At 38.9% G+C, this 22,203-nt stretch overlaps 1 protein-coding gene across 1 annotated transcript in view; it reads left to right on the top strand.

Moving 5' to 3' along the window:
• Positions 1-22,203, top strand: part of cdin1 (CDAN1 interacting nuclease 1) — a 126,661-nt gene that overhangs the window by 43,728 nt on the left and 60,730 nt on the right. The window contains exons 6-10 of the mRNA XM_079632791.1: positions 5,245-5,317; positions 16,446-16,528; positions 17,481-17,530; positions 19,365-19,432; positions 21,689-21,754. Coding sequence (XP_079488917.1) covers positions 5,245-5,317; positions 16,446-16,528; positions 17,481-17,530; positions 19,365-19,432; positions 21,689-21,754 — 340 coding nt within the window. The remainder of the gene's footprint in view (positions 1-5,244; positions 5,318-16,445; positions 16,529-17,480; positions 17,531-19,364; positions 19,433-21,688; positions 21,755-22,203) is intronic.

The following is a 22,203-nucleotide window of genomic DNA, read 5'->3' as shown; positions in this document are numbered from 1 at the left end:
ATAAACTGAATATGACGGTCCAAGAGCAGACCATGCAGCGGTCCATGCATCAGACCGGTGGCGCTGTGCACTTTCTGGTTTGCTGACCATCACTTTTTAATTTTCACTCGTTGTGGATATTAAGAAAATACATTAAATGTTATTACAATTAAGGATGAACTATAACATCATGAAAATGAGCATGGACCTCAACCTGTCCTGTCAGCAGAGTGTCCTGTGTCATAAAGGGCTCTGAAATAAACACACAAACTAACGTTACACACTGACTGAACACACGTGTGTTGATGACTGAGCTGCACCATGTTGCTAACGCTATCGTTAACCGCTTTCACACACACACAATATGTTATTATTTTTATTTACACGATTATTACTGAAAGAACTGCTATTAACTACACATTTACTGTATAAAATTCACTCAAAAGGCTCTTTCGCGGTTGGCTTCAGTCGACTTCAGTGAGGCGCGGTGGGTTATGGGATGAGTAGTTCCTTCGCTTGGAAATGAAAATATGTACACAGTCTTGTACCTTTGCCTTTTTTTGGATTTTCTCTTCGTTTTTTCACTCAAAATGATATGTTGTATGCTTATGAGTTCAGCCATAGCTGGTTATCCTCAGACATGCTCTAAAACTCTTTAGATACGGATTTTTCCAAAAGTCAATGGGAGAAATGAATGGGAAATTTACTTCCGGCACCAAAGCTCTCTCGGGCTGTGGGCGGGACTGTGATGCTCTATTGTCGCACTGGCCAATCAGAGCTGTTTAATTCAGCCAGAATCCACTCACCGATGGAAGCGCAGGAGCTGGTTCAGTTCTGCTGATCCTCTCGGACACGAGAGATGAGAGATCCACTGTGCAGCGGAGACCGCTTCAGTTATAACCGCACTTTGACTTTGCAGAAAGCTTGAGAACAGTCACATTTACGTCAGAAAACACATTAAATGACCATAAACTCAATAATCAGCTAGATAAGTAATAAGTAATTATATAACTAGTATAAGTAATTATTATTATACAATTTTTTAAGTGTTAGTTTGCAATTCAGTTGTTAATTTTATAATGTAATATTACAGTAAAACGGGGTTCCTCTATATAGCATTAGTTCAGAGAAAAAGACAAGTTGACATTTACTGTACAAATCAAAATCACATTGAATCGCGTCCTTGTGAATCGAAATCATGAGTTTTGTGTCGTGTCCGGCATCGCTGGAGGTCAGACTCTTGAATGTGCTGGAGTTTAAATGATTCATCGTCTCTGACACCGTCCGGCCCTTGACTGAGCTCAGAGTGATCGTGAACCTGTTGCTGAAGGATTTGAACGGTGTTCCTCAGAGTGTCACATGACTCAGTTTAATGCACTACTTCACATTTACTCTGCGCTCTCTGCTAATTGCTATAGTCGTAGTGCTTTATGGGTCAATATATATCGCCAGATGAGCTAGACTATAACAACTGATGAGAATTATTACTGTGCATGTGAGTGCCTGACCACACACACACACACACACACACACACACACACACACACACACACACACACACACACACACACACACACACACACACACACACACAGTCCCGCAGGCTGATCCCAGTGTCTGTCCCAGCGTGATTAAAGGATGATGAATGTGATCAGATCTTCGTAAATGTTACTCACGCGTCTCTGATGAGAGATCCACTCATGATTAATTTGAAAACGATGAGGACGAGCACCTGAATGAAGCCGGGAAACCTCACGCAAATTCCATTATTCAGTGTGTGTGTGTGTGTGTGTGTGTCCTCATGTACGTATGAAACGTGAGGCTGATGATGAATTCTGTCTCTTACGTCCTGATGCGAGTCCATCAGTGTGTTGTGTTCAGAGTCAGACAGACTAAATGTGATCTCTGCGAAGAATAAAGATATTTCTGAGATTGATTATTACTGAAATTTCTGAGATTTTACTCTCAGAATCGTGTAAAGCAGTAAACCTTGAGATCGATTAATGTGGTTTCTGCAGCTTTAAAGCAGGAGTTCACTTCAGAATTAACACTTCCTGATAGTTTACTCTCCTCCTCCACGTCATCCAAGATGTTCATGTCTTTCTTTCTTCAGTGGAACAGAAATGCAGGTTTGTGAGGAACACACTCCAGATGTTCTCCATATAGTGACTTCAATGGTCCAGCGGGTCGAAGGTCCAGATGTGAGTTTCAGCTTCAAAGTCTCTCACGATCCAGCCGAGGAATAAGAGTCTCATCTAGACAAACCAGCCGCCATTTTATAACTAAATAAACATTTATATACTTTATAACCACAAATGCTGGTCTAGCACGAGCTGTGATGCGCCACACATTACGTAATCAGGTTGCGAGTGCAGTCGAGTCGGCTTTATTTCTACAGCGCTTCATACATTACAGAGAGTCTCAAAGCAGCTTTACATTGATAACAGGAAGTAATGCATCTTTGGCTAAGTGTTGAAGAGTGTAACTATTCAAAGTGATCAGACGCACATTGGATAATTAAACAGGTGTGCAAATCTGTTCATTCCCTTTGTGACACAAGCATTTGTGTATGTGATGTGTCCAGCGGCTGTTATCGCAGTGAGCTGTTAGATTAGTGTGATATAGTCGAGCCGTAGCTGTGCTGCTCTCGCATGTTCACCTCCTCTACACACGCTTCCAGGCCTCGCTGTACCGTAGCCAGATTCTCATCTTGGTTTTGCAGAGGCTTTCTTTCCCTCAAGTTTCTCTGCTTTTCAGTCTGTATGATTGTAAAGTATCTCTCACTCATACATAGTCATAAACAGTCGAGACGGTTTAACCTACATCAACAGTAAAGCCCCGTACTTATATCTATTAACTCTCTCAGTACTGTAGTCAATAATTGTATCCCGTAAAACTCACCAAAATTACATATTTAAATGTTTTTCCTTGAGAAAGTCTTCATGCCTTAAAATATCTTGAATGTAACTCGACACCCTTGCCTCATTTAGTATGCACGGTTCTATGAATATGCAAATGAGCCCCGCCTCCACTCACTCACTCACTCACTTAGAGATCCACTGGTTGATGATCACACGTTGATCTGATTGGTTACACAGTTTAATGAATATGCAAATGAGCCCCGCCTCACTCACTCACTCACTCACTCAGAGATCCACTGGTGGACGATCACACGTTGATCTGATTGGTCAAGGTAGTGTGTGACGTCAGAAACACCAGCGATTTCAAACCGTGTTTTTGAGACTGTCTTTGGTTCACTGCAGTTTTAAGCAGAAAATACTCAGCAATGCTGTCGACTTATGAACTTACACATGGTGTGTGTTAAAGCAGATTAATAACACCACATACACACATAAACAACATTAAAAGCTGGATTTTCATCACAGGGGGACTTTAAGAATCGGTTGACCCGTCACATGCATGCTATAAACTAACTACAGTTGCTATGTTTCCATCCAAAGTTGTGAATTTAACTGCGTATAAAGCATTTGCATCAAATATCACACACAACATTTGTCGCGTTTCCATCCAGAGAGCAAATCATCCCTCCTCATAAACTAGTGGTGAATATCCCTCAGAAGAATGGAGGTTGCTGCAGTAGAAGCCACTGTATATAATAATTTCACATATAATACATGACTTTTGGCCGGTTAGTCCAGTTATGCCGTCCCATCGCAAAGTCACATGTCTTTTTTGATGCGCATCGAGGAATTTATTGTCAGATAAATGTTTTATATTAAATGTATTTAATTCGGCTCAATTGAGCGCATATGTTTTTTTTTTTTTTGCACATTTTTCGAATTTATGCGCATTTTGGCGTTTTCATCCATCATTTTTTCATACGATATCCAAAAATGCACTTTGAAATAGGTGGATGGAAACAGTTAGTTATGACTGATGTCATAACCATTATTAGGAATGTTTTGTGTAATTGTGTTATATATAAATGCATATAAAACTCTTGATTTGATGATCCGAGAGAAACGCTTCCCCAATCCATCTCTCTGCCGTTACGTCAGCGGTTTCCATGAAGAGTGACAGAATGGGGCTTTAAACTGTTAAAACAAGTGATTTTTTGGTTACTGAAAGTAGGTGATTAAACTCATAAACTCAAATGAGTGGTTTTATTTGACCATGTAGAGTAAAATGCAATTTCTGCTTAAAAACTGAACATAAAAATTAACTTTTATAAAATGGGAATACACATGGGAATACATTTGTGGTTCTTAAAATTTTTGTATTTGAAAACAAATATGTTTGTTTGATAATTTATTGCAGTAAGAATTGGGATTAATGATTAATTGCTTTATGAATGCAGTCGACAATAATGTGTCTATAAATTGGGGGGGGGGGGGGATTGTTTTAAACGCGTCCCACAAATTATTTAGCATACAAAAGATTATTTTGTGTAACATGTTGAATAGTGATTTCATAAATGACATTGAAGCAAAAAACTAATATAATATACAAACTGGAAAAGGGTAATTAAAAACAAATCTGTAAAAAAAAAATATATATATATATTTTTTTTCAACAGATAACACATTTAAAAATAAAATAAATAATATTATTTACTTCTGTCGTCATAAGAGAGACTTGAGAAAATTGACTTTAAAAAAACCCCCCTGTATTACGGGAGCGTCAGTAGTGGTAGTGTTTCGAGTGCTCTGAGGCGGGGTCAGGGGGTCATTGGACACCAGTGTGTAACGGATACTGAATTTTTCAAAAGACCACACATCCAGTTTAGCCCATTTCTAATTTGAGCAAAAAAAAACAACAAATATAATATACAATAAGGAAAAAGTTAATAAAAAAATGCAAAAGAAAGAACTCACACTATTACTAATAAGAAATGCAGTATTACTGTATGTATGTATTAATACATACAGTAATATTAGTAATTCTGCAAACCTAGGTATTGCTTAAATGCATGTTTGTTAATGACTATAGAATTTCACTGCATAAAAAGTATGAAAAATTATATATTTTTTGATTTTCAAATAAATCACGTGATGTGATATTATATGACAGTTTTATTTGCCCTCGAGGGGACTTGATAAAATTGACTTTTATTTTATTTTTATGGGACCTAAATTATTATTATTATTATTTTAAGCACAATGAATGCAATCATCACTGTAATGTTGATGTTGTGGCTGTGGTGGAGAAGGCGAGTCCTCTGAGGCGGGGTCAGCGGGTCGTTGGACTGATGTGGGCCTCAGGTCAGTTCTCCCGCCGTGTTCATGAGTTCTGTGTGTCGCTCAGGTGGACCTGTCCCCGGCTCTCCTGGCCCGTGTGATCCTGGAGTGTTTCCTGCAGGAGTGTGAGCCTTCAGTGCGTGAGTACAGCCTCTATTCCCTAACACATCTCTGGTGTATCCCGGAGAGACCCGCGAGTGTATATCTGTAGCTGATCAGGTGTCTCCATGTTATGAGCTGATCTGAGAACATGCAGGAAAGAAGTGCAGGAACCGTGCATGGAAAGTTTTGCCATTTTCTGAATTATTTCTTGTATTTGTTTTGCCAAAATGCCCAAATCACTTTAAAGCTCTAATATATACATTTATGCTTAAATACAGCACTCAAGAATCCAAAGCCACTTGCATTGCATTAATTTCATCATGTCATCAGATCCCGCGGTCTTCAAACAGGAGACTCTAGTGTACAGCAGCAATGAGTGCTGTGATGATAATCCATATGTAGCATGCTAACTTTATTTTAGTTTTATTTATTTATTATTTTTGACAAGGTATGATGGTAATATTGGCCATTAGCCAATAATAATAATAATAATTTATGCTACAGTGGGGACATTTTTTCTTATAATTTCTACACTTGCAAGAGATAAAAAACCTTTAGCTTTTATTCTGACGGGAAAACTACTTTTTACAAATGTGTCTCATTTCAAATCTAGTGAATGCTCTAGTCATCTTCCCACAACAACTATACACTCTTCTACATCTCAGTCTTCCGGGATGTGCTAAGGACACAAAGCCATAGCGCACTTTTGATTGTTGGAAAGTTTGACAGATACTTGGTGCAAGAACATCAGAGACCTTCTCTGTTATTATGAGAAGTTGTGAAATATTTCTGATTCATTATGAAACTATAGCGGCACAGATTAGACTATAGACTCTAGGTAATTCATGGGAAACCTGCAGAAGATAATATATGTTTAGATGCATTAGTGTTAGTTAGTTACTCAGTAATTAGTTACTCTGTCTTTTGCAGACAGCAAGGTGTAGGCTGTAGGCTTCATAATGTTCACAATGGTATTTTATTAGTTGTTTAACCATGATGAGGTAATGGCTGTTATGTTATTTTCTTTTCAATGACATTCCTTGTTTCATTGCTGGATTTATGGAAAAACATCAACCAATATTGCATATCCATAATTATTATAATGGATATAATTAAAGAATACTTACACATAACGTAAATTAGAAGTGTAACGCAAATTTTTTTTTTATGATTACGATTTTTACACCTATTTTTAATTTTACTCGAATACAAATACAAATACAGATACAAATAGCGGCTGCTTTGCACACCCCTAATTGGCACCAATAGACATTTTGAGCAGTATGGGTGAGAACAGATCATTAACTGATGTGCAGTATCGGTGTATTTGTGGAGAACAATATCGATGTTTTAGCCAATATCACTATGTGATGATTATTTTTGTGTGAACAATTTATTTTTCATGGCTGGTCATAAAATCTGGACTGTTTTGTCTCTAAATGCTTCAAGTGACATCAGTCATCAACGGCATAAAGATGCATTTGCTGACGTGTGTGTGTGTGTGTGTGTGTGTGTGTGTGTGTGTGTGTGTGTGTGTGTGTGTGTGTGTTTTAGCACCAGTATTTGAGCAGAAGTTGGAGACGCTTGGTTTATACACAGCGTCCGCCATCTTCCTCTCCACACACACACACACACACACACACACACACACACACACACACACACACACACACACACACACACACACACACACACACACACACACACACACACACACACACAGAATCTCAGTGCGTCAGAGGCACGTGCGGTGGGTTTAATCGAGAGAGAGACTCCAGTGCATGCAGTCGTATGTCAGTGTGAAGTGTGTGATTACTCTGGATGCTGTTATCCAGCTCTTGTCCAAACGCTCCTGCGGTGTGTGTGTGTGTGTGTGTAGAAGCAGAAGACCTCCCACACACAACACTCCTCTGATTATACATCAACACCAGCTCCAGAAGACCTCACTGACCGCCAGAGACGCTTCGGCCAATACTGGCACATTACTGTGATAACGCCGCATGAAGATCTCAGGCATGAACACACACTCAAGAAAAACATACGCTAATATTTCAGTCCCTCTGAAGTATAAAGAGCTTTTGGCCCCACTTTATATTAAGTGTCTATAATTACTGTGTTTAAACGTTTAATCATCTGGTTCAGTGCACTTATTGTGTACATACATGTTTTTACACTATATTTGTATTTAAATAAAAAACATATCTGCATGTAAATAATATCTATAAGTAGATCTATAATTGACTCTACTCCTACACCTTAACCCCCCCCCCCCCCCATAGTAGTTACATAGACACCTCATATAATCATATAAAGTTTTGAACGCACTTTTAAATAGACATTGATATAGGCATTTTAATGATTTGCTGGAAATACTGTTTACATATTTATCATATATAAATATATATACACATAGACTTATATTAGACGTATATTAGATGGTGTGTGTATATGTACTTTTATATGTTTTTGAAAGAAATGTCTTCTGCTCATCAAGCCTGCATTTATTTTATAAAAATACAGAAAAAAAACCTGTAATATTGTGAACTATTAAATAATGATTTTATTTAAATATACTTTAAAACAGTGGGATTTTAAGGGCAAGGATCCACGACACAAAATGTGTCAAACATTACTACATATTAAACACATAGCCTTCGATATTAATTTTAGAAATCTTTTCTAACAAGATAAATATTTACTTTCACTTTTTATAAATTTAACACATGTTAATAAGCTGAATAAGTGTTAATTTCTTTCACAAAAAAATAAAATAAAATGAAAACAATTACTGACCTCAAACTTTCGAACTGTAGTGTGTATTGTTACAAAATATTTCTATTTAAAATAAATGCTGTTCTTTTTAAACTTTTTATTCATCAATGAAACCTGAAAATTATCACGGGTTATAAAAGTAAATAAAGCAGCACAACTGTTTTCAACATTGATAATAAATCATAATATTATTCTGATTTCTGAAGGATCATGTGACACTGAAGACTGGAGTAATGATACTGAAAATTCAGCTTTGATCACAGGAATAAATTACATTTTACTATATATTCACATAGAGAACAGATGATTTACACTGGAATAATATTTCACAATCTTACTGCTTTTTTTCATTTTTTTTATCAAATATATTAAGGTTGATGAGCATAAGACACTTCTTACAGAAACATTAAAAATAGTAATGTGTCCAAACCTTTGACCGGTACTGTATACCATCTAATATATATATATATATATATATATATATATATACACACCATTTTTACTTTTTTAAACTTAATATGAAGTATTTAGTTTTGTTGTGCGTGTTGTCTTTTTTATCATTTTTATTTGTAAATATGTCTATATAGTTTTTATTAATTTAAGTTTTAGTTATTTTACTACATAAAGTTAAACTAAACGAAAAATATAAATATTCCCTTGCCACCTAGCTGAAGTTTGTTTTCTTATATTCTAATTTAGTTAATGTTTATTTTATTGCAAGTAATGAACTTTTTTTTTTTTTTTTTTATGGTTGTAGGTTTAGTTCACTGTAACAAAGCTGGTTTTCCATAACGGGATTTACTGTTAACAGTGTCCGTATCAGACACATATTCACATGAATAATAAAGGTTGTAAAGCCCAATGAGGTGGGGGATGTTTTGTTGGAGGTTTGCAGTGTGTGATGATACACTGTGAGGGGTTTTGAAATTGAATTATATGTATATAATTAAAGGACGAAGCTTTTTCGGTTCAATTTTCATAGTGTGAGACAGTAGTGTAAAGTATTGGAGTAAATGTAATTAGTTACTGTCCTTAAGTATCTTTTTGGCTACTTTGTAGTTTTACTGAGTATCAAATATATTAGCAACTTGTACTCTCTGAGTACATTTATGACTCCAATACAGTAGTGTTAAAGGGTTAGTTCACCCAAAAATGTAAACTCTGTCAGTAATTACTCTCCCTCGTGTTGTTCGTTCATCTTCAGAACCTAAATGAAGATATTTTTGATGAAATCTGAGAGCTGTCTCACTCCTCCATAGGCTTCTTAAGGGATTGAAACTTGTCGACCCAGAAAGTTATTAAAGACATCGTTAAAATAGTCAGAGTGACTACAGTGGCTCAACCATGTTTATTAAGTGACGAGAATACTTTTTGTGAGCAAAAAACAAACAAAACTAACGACTTTATTCCACTATTCATTATATTTTCCGTCGGCCTGAGTGTGTTTACGTAGTATATCTGCGCAGCGCGTCTGTGTTGCACGTCACACACATCACACATGACCAGCGTCGGCCAAGTGAGCCTACGTGGTGACGTGCAACACAGACGCGCTGCGCAGATATACTACGTAAGCCTTTATTTGTTATCATTTTGATGATTATGGCTTGCAGCTTGTGAAAACTCCAAATTCAAAATTAGAATATTGTGAAAAGGTTTTCATAAGCTGTAAGCCATAATCATCAAAATTATAACAAATACAGGCTTGAAATATCCCACTTTGAATGTAATGAGTCTATATAATATATTAGTTATGCACGATATTCTAATTTTCGAGTTTCACCTGTAAAAGGAATTAAAAGAGTAAAAAAGATGATGCATAAACTTTTCATCTGGCAAACACCGGTGTATCATATTTTTCTGAGATTTTCCCATGTTGATTATCAGTGATCCTCTGGCCCGTGGTCTCCCCGCTTCACTCCTGAGTCTCCCCGTGTGAATATCAGATTGTGTAATGTGCTGCTTTGAGGAAGCACTGCCTGGGTAATTGTCTTCGGTGGCCATTAGCTCACAGGTTTGTCCAGTGCTGTCGGCGAGCGCATCCATCACTCCCCGTGTTCCCAGCGCACTGCTCGGATCAATAGCCTCATATACACCAGACGCTCAGCCTCCGCGCACCATCTTTTATTTTCTTTCATTCCTTTCTTCCCCGTTTGCATTTAAGAGACACAGAAAATGTGCCTTTGGGACGCTGAATATATATCCACTCACTTCAGTGGGATCAATAGAGAGTTTGAAATTGTTTCTGAAGTCTTTTCTCCAGTGAGTGTTGTGTCGGGGTTTTCCCAGACCGTGCCAGTGCTGTGCAGGCCGGATGGATGCGCATGTAAATAAATCAATACGTTCAGGGCATTTTCAGCACATATCGAATATGATATCAACATCTGTAATGCTTGGTCTTCTCCAGACGGCAGCCGGATCTTCTGAAGGCTCGACTTCACTAGAAAGCACATCAAATGTGCATTTTACTCCAGTCTCTTTGGTGTTTTGTGGCTCTGGGTTGGACGTCTGTTATCATGTCTAAACGAGATGATTGTTCAATTCTGCCTAGTTTCGCTTTATCTTTAATTTCATTAATGTGCCTGAGCATCCAGTGAATAATGCTTGCATACTGTAGACTTGACAGAAGCAGTGGGAGATTTTACTGCATCTTTTGTAAAGCGAGCCTGTGTTTTTCCATTTCTCCAACATGTAATGTGATATTAGATGAATTGACCGTTTGCCCTGTTTTGGATTTCACATGCACATAATTAAACCATACTGTTGAAAAACAACACTGGGTTATTGATGCATTATTAAGAATAACTAGCGGTCAAAATCAATAATGTTGAACATTGCTGAATCTGAAGACTGAATGAACACCGGTAAACTAAAGCGCTTTAGTAATGGGTTATTTAACTCAACCAAATTTATTATTTAGATATATACAGCAAAAAAATAATATTATCAAAGTGATTCGCTTTTCGTTCGCTTTTTCGGTTTGGATAGCACTAACCAATCAGAACTCAAGAAAAATGAATATGTGTATATTTTAAAAGTCACACAACCATGGTTTCCGAGTACTCGGGTCATAATGCTCATCCCTACACTGTACAAAATACATTTGTGAATTCTGTGGTGCAGTAGCATAATTATTATTATTTTTAATTACGATAAAAAAAACATTATTTCATTAACTATAATGACAACTATATAAGGCGGTGAAAGAGACGCATGTTTTAAAATCAAAGTTCATCACAAGTAGCTTCTTCACAAGCTGAGGTAAATACTAAAATAGAAGTTACACGTAGTGTCACACAAATGCAAAACACAATCATGGTCATAATGCATTAATTAACATTAATAACATGCAATATAAAACTCAAATGTACATAATTAATAAACACTAAGAAGAAACAATTGTTTAAACGAAATACCACAAATTTCCATCTCACACAGGGATTTAATTGTATTAAATTACAATACAATTAGGGAACTAGCGTTATTACAGACCTTTACAGTTAAATTAACCTATTTGTTCACTCTTTATATTAGGTGTTTTTGACTTGGATAAACATATACAGTCAAACCAAAATTTATTACAACACTATCAACATTTCTCACATTATCACGGTTTATTCGCTATAGTTTAGAAAATGGTAATAAAATATGAACTTGATATTTGACAGGTTTTGTCCATCCTTCTGTTAGACTGTCTCACACATGAATTGTTGAATATCTGTCAGCTGTTAAATTTAACTACACAATTAGATAATACCAGTTTAGCTCAACCAGTGACCAAGCAATGCTTCAGTGTGTTCAGTGTGTGTGTAAAAAGAGCATTAGCAATTAAAGACAAAACACTGAAGAACACATGATCAGGTCAAAGTGTCGGAATAATATTTAGTCTTAATTATTTTATTTAACTTAATTTTGCTCTCCTCACTTACATAAATGAGCTATAGTGAACTATATAGTGTCCTACACACGCTTGGAAAAACATAAAAAATGATATCTGGTGTCTGAATAATATTTGGTTTGACTGTATATGTGACCAAACCTGTACTAACCGTACCCATATATAACGGCTTTGGTGGAGGTTTAATAGTGGGTTTAGGTGTCAACGGTGTAATTGTAGATGTGCTTACAGAAATTAATTACATGCATGTATTTTTTTTAAATACAAGTACAATGTAAAAACATGTATATGCACAATAAGTGCATTGCATCAAATGGCTAATTGTTAGTACATAGTAGTTAAAGACACTGAATATAAAGTGTGACTGTGAAGGAAAGTGCATCGTCGAGTCGTGAGACCCAGGCTCTTCATTAGCAGCTGTAGGAGGCGGTGAGGTAAGCATTGCCTTGACAAGTATACTAATTACTAGCGTATACTAATTACTAGCGTGGATCGGGGCGTTGCAGAGCTGAGAAACGGGCCGAGCTTCAGCCCTGCTATCAGACACAATCAGACCGAGGCGGATCAGTTCTGCCCCACTAACCCTACTGGGACCAGCACTGCTCATAAAACCACAGACGAGACGCTTCTCCTGCTTTCTCTGTGTGTCGAGGAGAGGAGGATGGGTTTAAAGAAGTAAATATGAAAATGAAACGAGGGCTTTAGGCAGCGGCAGAGATTTGCAGAGCTGTCCTCTGGCGTCTAACAGCCTCATCCATCACGGCCCGCAAGTACTCCATTCCTCTAGTATCTGTAAATGTTTTTAGATATTAGCCAATTTATATGCTCCCAGATTCATCATGGAAAATCAGCTTTAGCAGGGGCGCATTATCAGCGAGCGTCGCATCATGAAGTTTGATGTACGATGGCATTGCTAGCGCCGTGGAGGAGGAGGGAGGTGTCTTGATTATAACCATAAGAGGAGGATTTTTAATTAATAAACAAGCTCTGGGGCTCATCAGCGTCAGAGGCGATAACGCTTGTCATCCGTTATTTTTTTACGACGATCGATGAGCTTCCGTCCACGTTTCTTCTGAGTCTGATAATGGTTTCTCCTCTTGCCGGAGAGGTTGCGTGGCTTTCTCCGCCTCGTTCATCATCTCATCAGAGGTTGTTAAAGGTGGCTGTGTTTTTGGTAAACAGCTCCCGAACCACTCCCGTCTTTCCTCTTTAATATTCCCCTCCTCTGATAAGGACGCCTCAGTCTGAATTTATGTCGACACGGGACAATTACATTAGATTCTCGGTGTGTTTACAGTGTTGTGTTGGTAGGCGCCTTTAATAAATGTATGCTGATGCCGCGCAGATCTTGGGCTCTGTTGTTATTTACTGCGCCGTTTGTTCGCTGCGGATCCGCAAATGGCATTACGCCCCGGTGATGAATGAGCGTTAGAGTAAACTCATTTTAAAAGTGGCCTGATTTATTATCTCTCTGGCCTCCATTTTCATCAGGTCATTGCTTGGCTGAAACCCCACAATGTCAGCCGCAAGGTCACCCCTTTTTACGATTGTTCGTAACCCCATCGCTCAGAAGATGGCCGTCCGGATGGACAGAGGGCTGTGTGAAGCAGGTGGTGTTGTGTGATGTGTGAAATGCGATGGTGGTCAACCTCCAATTACGAGAGCTGGTAAGACAAGGGCTTTAATGGCCTCTGTTTGCCTTCGGGGAGCTCTATTACACACTGCTGTTTTGCAGGACCAGCATCAAATCTATAAAAGTACCATTAAGAGGAAAAAATCAATCAAAATGCCATTAAAGTGGAATAAGTTGCCAATATTGCTGATGTGGTTGCGGCTTCTTTGATTTTCCCTCAGATTATTAGGCGCAGCGGCGTAGTGACTTTGTTAAGGGAAACGAGTGTTGTTGGGGAGTAATATGTCTCCCGGCTTCATAAAGTTTGCGGCCTCATATTTCCCGCTTTATTGATTATCCATTATCATTTGTCATGAGGTGTCCTAACTCAAGGGGAAATATAGCTCTCTTCATTGCCGAGCGCAGCGCCGGAGCACCGTATGGATCTGCGTGTGAAGGTATAGCAATCTGGGAGAAAAATGAGCTGAAAACTAGGCGCCGCCGGTGTAGAGACTGCTGACTTGGCTTTGCTCTCTCTTATGTTCTCCTTCAACAGGGGGATGAAAAGAGAAGCGCTAGCGTTTGTTCTTCTCCAGCTGGGTTTTGATGTAACGACACCGGGAGAAATCCTCTGAGATGCAGTCAGTGAGGGAGGATTGTGTTTGTGTGCAGATGTATACGTGATGACAGCGGTGTGTGATGAGTCTAAAGAGCTCAGTTCTTTAGGTGGCCGTAGTGTCAGTGACATTGCAGTCTTTGAAGAGCGTTTTTGAAGCCCAAAGTGGGCGGAGCCGGCCGTCGCCATATTGGCAGCTGTATAACTCTCCCGGATGGACAACACTGGACAACACTCCTGGATAACCGAAAATGGGCTGAGGCGGATTAGCTGAGGTGACGTGACGCTAACAGACAGCAGACAAACGGCTAGTAGTGACATCAGCGACAATCCACCTGTCACTCAAGTGACCACGTTCTTAATTATGCAGAACTTTATGGCTTAATATAATTTAAACGGATGAGTTATAAAAAAATTCACCCCCCTCACAGTCGTCATGAAGGGCAAAACTATCTATATAGACCAAAACTGTTTTTTTTTTTTTTCTGCTGTAAAGTTGGGCTTTTTAACAAGTGGGTCTGTGGGATTGACTCGCTTCTGCAGCCGGTCTCTAGTGGCCGGTCGATGAACTGCAGTTTAAGTCACTTCCGTGTGTGTGATTCAAGAGTTCCTGCTTGATGCCGTCGCATTAGCGGATTTACAGTCAATTCATATCCATTGTTAATAACGTAGAAATGTATGAAGCACTGTTCACATAGAAGTCACTAAACCAATCCGCTTTCTGTCCGTGTGCGAAATCTACGAGAAACTCCCGATCGTGAGCGTTCCTGACTGGACTTCAACTGCAGAATTTCACAGAGCAACAGTAAGGGAAAAATGCACAATACTCAACTCAAAGAATCCTTTTTGTGTTTATTTCTTATACTTGTCAAATGAGTTTAACAGATTGGTAATGTAAAAAAAATGCAACATAATTAGCGATTTTTGCAAAAACAATTAATTTTTCTGAAGTAAAATCAAAATTTCTGTGAGAATGTGTGACCTCTCCTATAGCTTATTATATCTCCATCAGTGGAGGATACCCTCTCAGAAGGGGTAGAATATGCTTGATCGCACATGTATGATCCAGAACTACTAAAATAGGTGATAAAAAAGATATTTTATTTTAGAGGATAATATTATTTTATACGTTTTTATGGACAAATACTAGAATATATATATAAAAAATGTTTTATTAACTTTTAGCATGAAAACCAAAGTTTCGATTATTAAAAGTGTGTGCATCGAGTTTTTGTGACGGGTCAGAACTGATTTACTTGTCATAAATTGCTGTTCCTACATAATTGGTAACAAAAAACAGTAGTAACATATCTAGACCTTTCCAACGATATGTAGTTTGTCATGATTAGATTAGGCTTTAATTGTAATATAGTGAAGTAAACTGGCGTCCTGCTGGCGGTATGGTGAAAATGGCCACGGACAAACACAATTATGGCTTTTATTGTAATTAAAGTGCAAGTTGACTTTAGGGAATTAAATTAAATGCTTCTTGATTATCACCCTATGAAGTGCCATGTATTTCACATCGCCATCCGTCTGAGCCGAACAAGGCCTCATATTTCCCATCATGCACTGGCTAGTGTTTGATCCACTCAGTGTTACTCTCTAGATGCTCTCTTCAATCCATTACATCTGAACATGACTTTATGTTGGAGTAATAGGGAATCAATCCAGGGTCTGGTTTATAATGTTAGTGCAGCATGAATGAAGTAAATGTTTCACAACGCAGCTCATCCACAGCGAGCATCTGTGCCCATATTAATACTGCAGGTGTAGGGCTTTAAAGGGTCAGTTCAGCCAGACATGTAAACTCTGTCAGTAACGACTCTCCCTCATGTTGTTCCCCGTCAGACTCTCCTTCATCTTCACAACACAAATGAAGATATTAGTCTGAGAGCGGTCTCACTCCTCCATAGGCTTCTGTTGTAATTGAAACTTGCCGGCCCAGAAAGTTAGTAAAGACAATGTTAAAATAGTCCAAGTAACTACAGCGGCTTGATAAGTTTATCAAACGAGAATACTCAGAATCCCCAAAATAACGACTTTATTGAACTCCTGCTCTTCTTCTGTGTGTTCCTCTGAGTGAGTTCACGTAGTGTAACAGCGCAGCGCTTCTGAACGCAGGCTCACTATTGGCCGACGCTGGTCATGTGTGTGTGATGCTGGCCAATAGTGAGCCTGCGTTCTGACGTTCTGGGATGAGTCTTCATCGACTCCTGCTCAAGCTGACCTCTGACCTCTCATCTGGACATGTGTTTCTGTCTCCATCAGCCGCATCCAGACCCGTCCTCAACAACATGCTGCGCGAGCCGTATCTGATCCCGGACCTGCTGTTAGCCAAGCACGTCGAGCAGGTACTGGCACTCAACTAACATCTTCTGTTATCAGTGCCTCTCTATTGGAAATTAACTAAGATGTTTAGCATGATGTTCACATGGCTCTTTACTAGTGTTGTCAAAAGCACAGATACTTAAAGTCCCCCTGTCAATAATTGTATCCCTTTAAACTCATCTTTAAACACCAGAATTACACATTTAAATGTTTTTTTTCCCTTGAAAAAAGAATTCCTCTTGCCTTCATGCCTTAAAATATCTTGAATGTAACTCGACACCCTTGCCTCATTTAGTATGCACGTTTTATGAATATGCAGATGAGCCCCGCCTCCACTCACTCACTCACTCAGAGATCCACTGGTGGACGATCACACGTTGATCTGATTGGTCAAGGTAGTGTGTGACGTCAGAAACACCAGCGATTTCAAACCGTGTGTTTGAGACTGTCTTTGGTTCACTGCAGTTTTAAGCAGAAAATACTCAGCAATGCTGTCCACTTATGAACTTACACATGGTGTGTGTTTAAGCAGATTAATAACACCACATACACACATAAACTACATTAAAAGCTGGATTTACACCACAGGGGGACTTTATTTTTTGCAGCTTTGAGCTTAGTAGCCAATCACAGACATGGTTGTTGAGCATGTGAACGCAATGGCCAATCAGAGGCTTTTCAGTTAGTCAGAATCCTAACATAAACATATCTTCATAACAAGCACGAATGAGATTTAAAAGTTATGATTGTTGGGGAAGACTGTCTGCCAATAATGACCTTGTATACAGTTAAATTATGAATTTTCTCTGTTATTCTTAAACTTCTTTACACTCTGCAATCTGCTAAAGGCCTTTAGTCTGTGGTCAGAGAAACATGCGTGTGAACCTGCTGCTGAGGTGCGGTGTGTGGGCGCTGCAGTGCATGCTGGGAGTTTGTAATGGATGTTGAGGGGACTGTAATATTTCTTGTTTTCAGTGCACAGTAAACGACTGCTGTTACGGACCGCTGGTCGACTGCATCAAACAGTATCCTTCCCATAAAGCCTTAAGCCTGGAATTGACGAGGAGATGTTCACAGGGACGGGATGTGCCGAGCTCCACCTGACATAAAACTCACGCTCGAGGTGTGTGTGTGTGTGTGTGTGTGCGTGCGTGTGTGTGAGATTTCCTGGATTATATGTGAGCACGTCCAGATTTTATCCTCATCACCGTAGGATGATGTAGTTTCATACCTCACATTTATTTCACTTCCAACACTTTCTATTCAGCAAATTTGACTGAATCCTGAAGATTTCACAACTTTGGATTTCATTTTGTTGATTATTTACCACATGTGACCCTGGACCACACAACCAGTCTGGTGCCGCACTGGTAAATCTGTGGCAATAGCAACTATACATTGTACGGGTCAAAATTATCCATTTTATTTTATGCCAAAAATCATGAGGATATTAAGATCATGTTCCATGAAGATATTTAGTAAATGTCCTACCGTAAATATATAAAACATGTATTTTTGTGAGTGAATGCAGCACAATCGTGAACATAAATGCACAACTTTAAAGGAGATTTTCTCAATATTTAAATTTTTTTGCTCCTCAGATTCCAGATTTTCAATAGTTGTGTCTCGACCAAATATTGTCCTATCCTAACAAACCACACATCAGTGGAGAGATTATTTATTCAGCTCTTTCAGTGGATGTTAGAGGACATGTTTCACAGATGTACTGTATGATTATAGTCCGTCCGAATCCGAAAAGTCTGTGATTTTTGGCTAACTCAACGATCGCCTGAGAAATATAGTCCCATCCGAACGTGATTGTCTGTGTTACTGTGGTATTACCACGCTTTATTTACACTTTACCTAAAGGTGTCTGTTACCATGTACTGTAATTATCACTGGCTGTTTATACTGTGAGGATTATTGGACTAGTTGGTTACTACATTTCTGCTTAAGCGGTAATAAAATTAGTTGTGGTGCAAAACTATTGAAACACTTCCATTTAATTTAAAAATAAAATATTAAAAAAGAAAGAAATATTAGCCTTGACAACTAAAAATAAATAAACTTAAATATGTATCAAGTAAAATGACAAAATAACAAAAATGAAAATACTAAACATTAAACTAAAATTTACTTGAAAATGTAAAATTAGTATTTTCATTATAAGAGACTATTTTTAAATATTTAATTAAAATAAAAACTAAAATTAGAATAACACTGCTGTAAAGGTGTTCAATAAGATTTTTATTTTAAAATAAAATTTAAAATTCATTAAAAGTCATATGTGATTCATGCAACCAAAGCACATGACCGTGTGTGTGTGTGTGTGTGTGTGTGTGTGTGTGTGTGTGTGTGTGTGTGTGTGTGTGTGTGTGTGTGTGATCACCGAGACTCTTTTCTCACCAGACAGGGAAGAAAACACCTAGCAACCACTCATAATACCATAGCAACCACCCTAGCAACACCCTGTCAACCACTCAGAAACCCTTCAGAACACCTTAGCAACACCCTGCCATTGTGATGTTGAGCTTTGCGCAGGCAGATCTGTGCCGTGACCGTGTTTATGATCTTTAGGTCAGAGAGGTTTGTCTCACTCTTCATATTACAACAAAACACACATTTTTCTTCTGTTACCACAGCAACCCTGCTCAGCTGTCTAATTGTTTCCATGGCAACCGGGCACAGGTAACATTTAGAAAAGGGCTTGTAAAAGTTGACCATACAAATTTTCACTGTAATTCCCATGAGAAATGAGGAGACAGCACAGAAATGAAAGCGCACAACTGCTTCTGATTGCCGTAAATGAGGGGTTTTGTGAAGTTTGTTTGCAGCACGCCCTTAACCATGTTCTCACAGTGCCATCGGTCTGGAACATGAAGATATTCTACGAGACAAACTCCGAGAGAGAAACCTGTCGTTTCTGGGTAAGTCTTACCTCTAAAGTTTAATTTAGACTGCATCTGCTTCCCTGTGTACACTTTTGCTTGTTTGTTTGTTTGTTTGTTTTAAGAGGTCCTATTATGTCCTTTTACGAAGTCTTGATTTAGTTTTTGCGGTTTACTAGAACATCTTTTCATGCTTGATTGTTCAAAAAACACATTATTATTCACATATTTTACATTATCGCAGCTCCTCTCTCCCCAGTCTGGTTGAACGTGTTGTTTTTGATGAGGCCCCTCCTTCCGAAATACGAAATGTGCTGGGATTGGTTAGCTGGTCCAGTGTGCTGTGATTGACAGCGCCTAGCGTGTGTTCATGGGAGCGTGTTCATAACCGCGAGCTCTACTCGGATGTAAATATTAACGATGGCATCAATTTCAAAACATTTCGAGCCCGATTCAAACCCTGACAATGTTAACGAACAAGAGGATTGTGCTGAACGTAATCCAAACATGATTTCACAGGACGTTTCAGAGTGGTTTTTTTTTATTTTTTTTAATGGAATTTTCTTATAGATATGATGTTATCCACCATTTAAACAACATTATTTGTTTGGAAACTATTGTAATACAAACAGTAATTGATCACAAAACCATGGTTAGTTTTCCTAAGGGGCGGTGTACGGTCTTACAAAAGCTCCAGTGAACACTACATCAATATAATGTTAGTTACTCTGCCCCTCATCTACACCATAGCTATCACCTGCGGTTTCACACCGTGTGTTTGAGACTGTCTTTGGTTCACTGCAGTTTTAAGCAGAAAATACTCAGCAATGCTGTCCACTTATGAACTTACACATGGTGTGTGTTAAAGCAGATTAATAACACCACATACACACATAAACAACATTTAAAGCTGGATTTACACCACTTTAAAGAAATACATTATTAATATAGTGTACCCCTAGTGTACTTGAATGATGCGTTGGTGTCACGAGTTTCTTGAGGAAGGATTCAGGTGTGACCCGGTGTGACCCGTCTGAGGGTGTTCGGGCTCGTGGGTCACATGGCCTGATGAATTGATTCTGAGACAGCTCATTAATTCTCATCAAAGGTGATGTTCAAAGATGATCTTCACACCGTGACCATGTGGACAGACCCTCGCCCTCACGCCTGTAGCGGTTCAGCTCGACCGGACGCGGAACGACCCGCTCACTGAGATGTAATGGAGAAATCAGGTGTTTCTCCAGGACTCAAGGACAATGGCTGAGGACACTGATACCACACACCCTCCATCACCGTCCCTGACGTTTGTGCAGTGCCAGCAAACATCTCTCAGATGAAGCGGCTGCGTCCCAGTCTTCAGAGGACTGTGTGCTTTGTTTGCGCTGACCGAGGTCATGTGCCTTCACCGGGTTATTCCTGCTGGCTTTATAGGGGATGTTTTAAAGGGGAAACATCGTGAGAAATCCATTTAATCTAAATAAATGTGGCAATAATAATCAGCCATTTGAAAAGTTAGTTTGGTTTGGTTTTTGACCATTGAAAGTGGGTTAAATTCAACAAATTGAAGATGGAGTCTCATTGGGATGCCCGTATCTCTGGGACTGAACCATATAGAGGCTTACAAATGAGGATTCCAATAGAAAAGTTTAATAATAATTAGAATCTATAAGGATGTTAAGATAGCTTTAATACGTTTAGAGTTACAGGCAGGCAAACTTTGGAAAAGGAATATGTATGGTACTCAGACAGGTACTCTGTGCAGTTGAGTTAATAGAAAAAACAAGATACAGTTCTAGTTTCAACATTATTTGTTGTTCTGATATTCTTTTTTTTACAAGAGAAAAGCATCAGCTGTGTGCGAAGTGACTCGCATTTGGTTTTGACCACTGAAAATGTGTTCAATTTACTCACAGAGCCGTATTAAAATCTCCATATCTCTGGGATTGAACCATCGAGGGCCTTTAAAATGAAGATACTAAACGAAAAGTTTAGGAAACTTCAGGAAAAAAAACACAAGAAGTGCTTTTTGCCATTAAGGCTTTAAGTAAAGGAGTAACATCACGAGGAATCCATTTAATCAATACGTGTTGCAATAATAGCTTGATGTACTATGAAATACTTTAACGTCGAGGAAGCTTGTCGGTGTAAACGTCCTCTTACTGAAGGCTGGGGCAGATAGCAACTGCATTAAACATGATAACACATGCACAGTTTGTGTGTGACATTCACCAAAAAGCCGACTTCAGTTCTGAGGGTCCGAGAGATGTAAAGTCTAAACATGTCTCTTCTGTGCAGATGAGAACCAGCTCCGGGCCAAAGGCTACGACAAAACCCCCGACATAATCCTGGAGGTGCCGATAGGTGAGCGCTGCTTATGCTCTTCACTGGGGGACCGTGTTAAACCAGTACAGGGACAACCAATACTGGCTGATAACCAGTACAGGGACAACCAATGCTGGCTGATAACCAGTACAGGGACAACCAATACTGGCTGAAAACCAGTACAGGGACAACCAATACTGGCTGATAACCAGTACAGGGACAACCAATACTGGCTGATAACCAGTACAGGGACAACCAATACTGGCTGATAACCAGTACAGGGACAACCAATACTGGCTGATAACCAGTACAGGGACAACCAATACTGGCTGATAACCAGTACAGGGACAACCAATACTGGCTGATAACCAGTACAGGGACAACCAATACTGGCTGATAACCAGTACAGGGACAACCAATACTGGCTGATAACCAGTACAGGGACAACCAATACTGGCTGATAACCAGTACAGGGACAACCAATACTG

This window comes from Phoxinus phoxinus (genome assembly GCF_949152265.1).
Source record: "Phoxinus phoxinus genome assembly, chromosome: 13".
NCBI lineage: Eukaryota > Metazoa > Chordata > Actinopteri > Cypriniformes > Leuciscidae > Phoxinus > Phoxinus phoxinus.
This window is presented reverse-complemented; position numbering and strand designations above follow the sequence as displayed.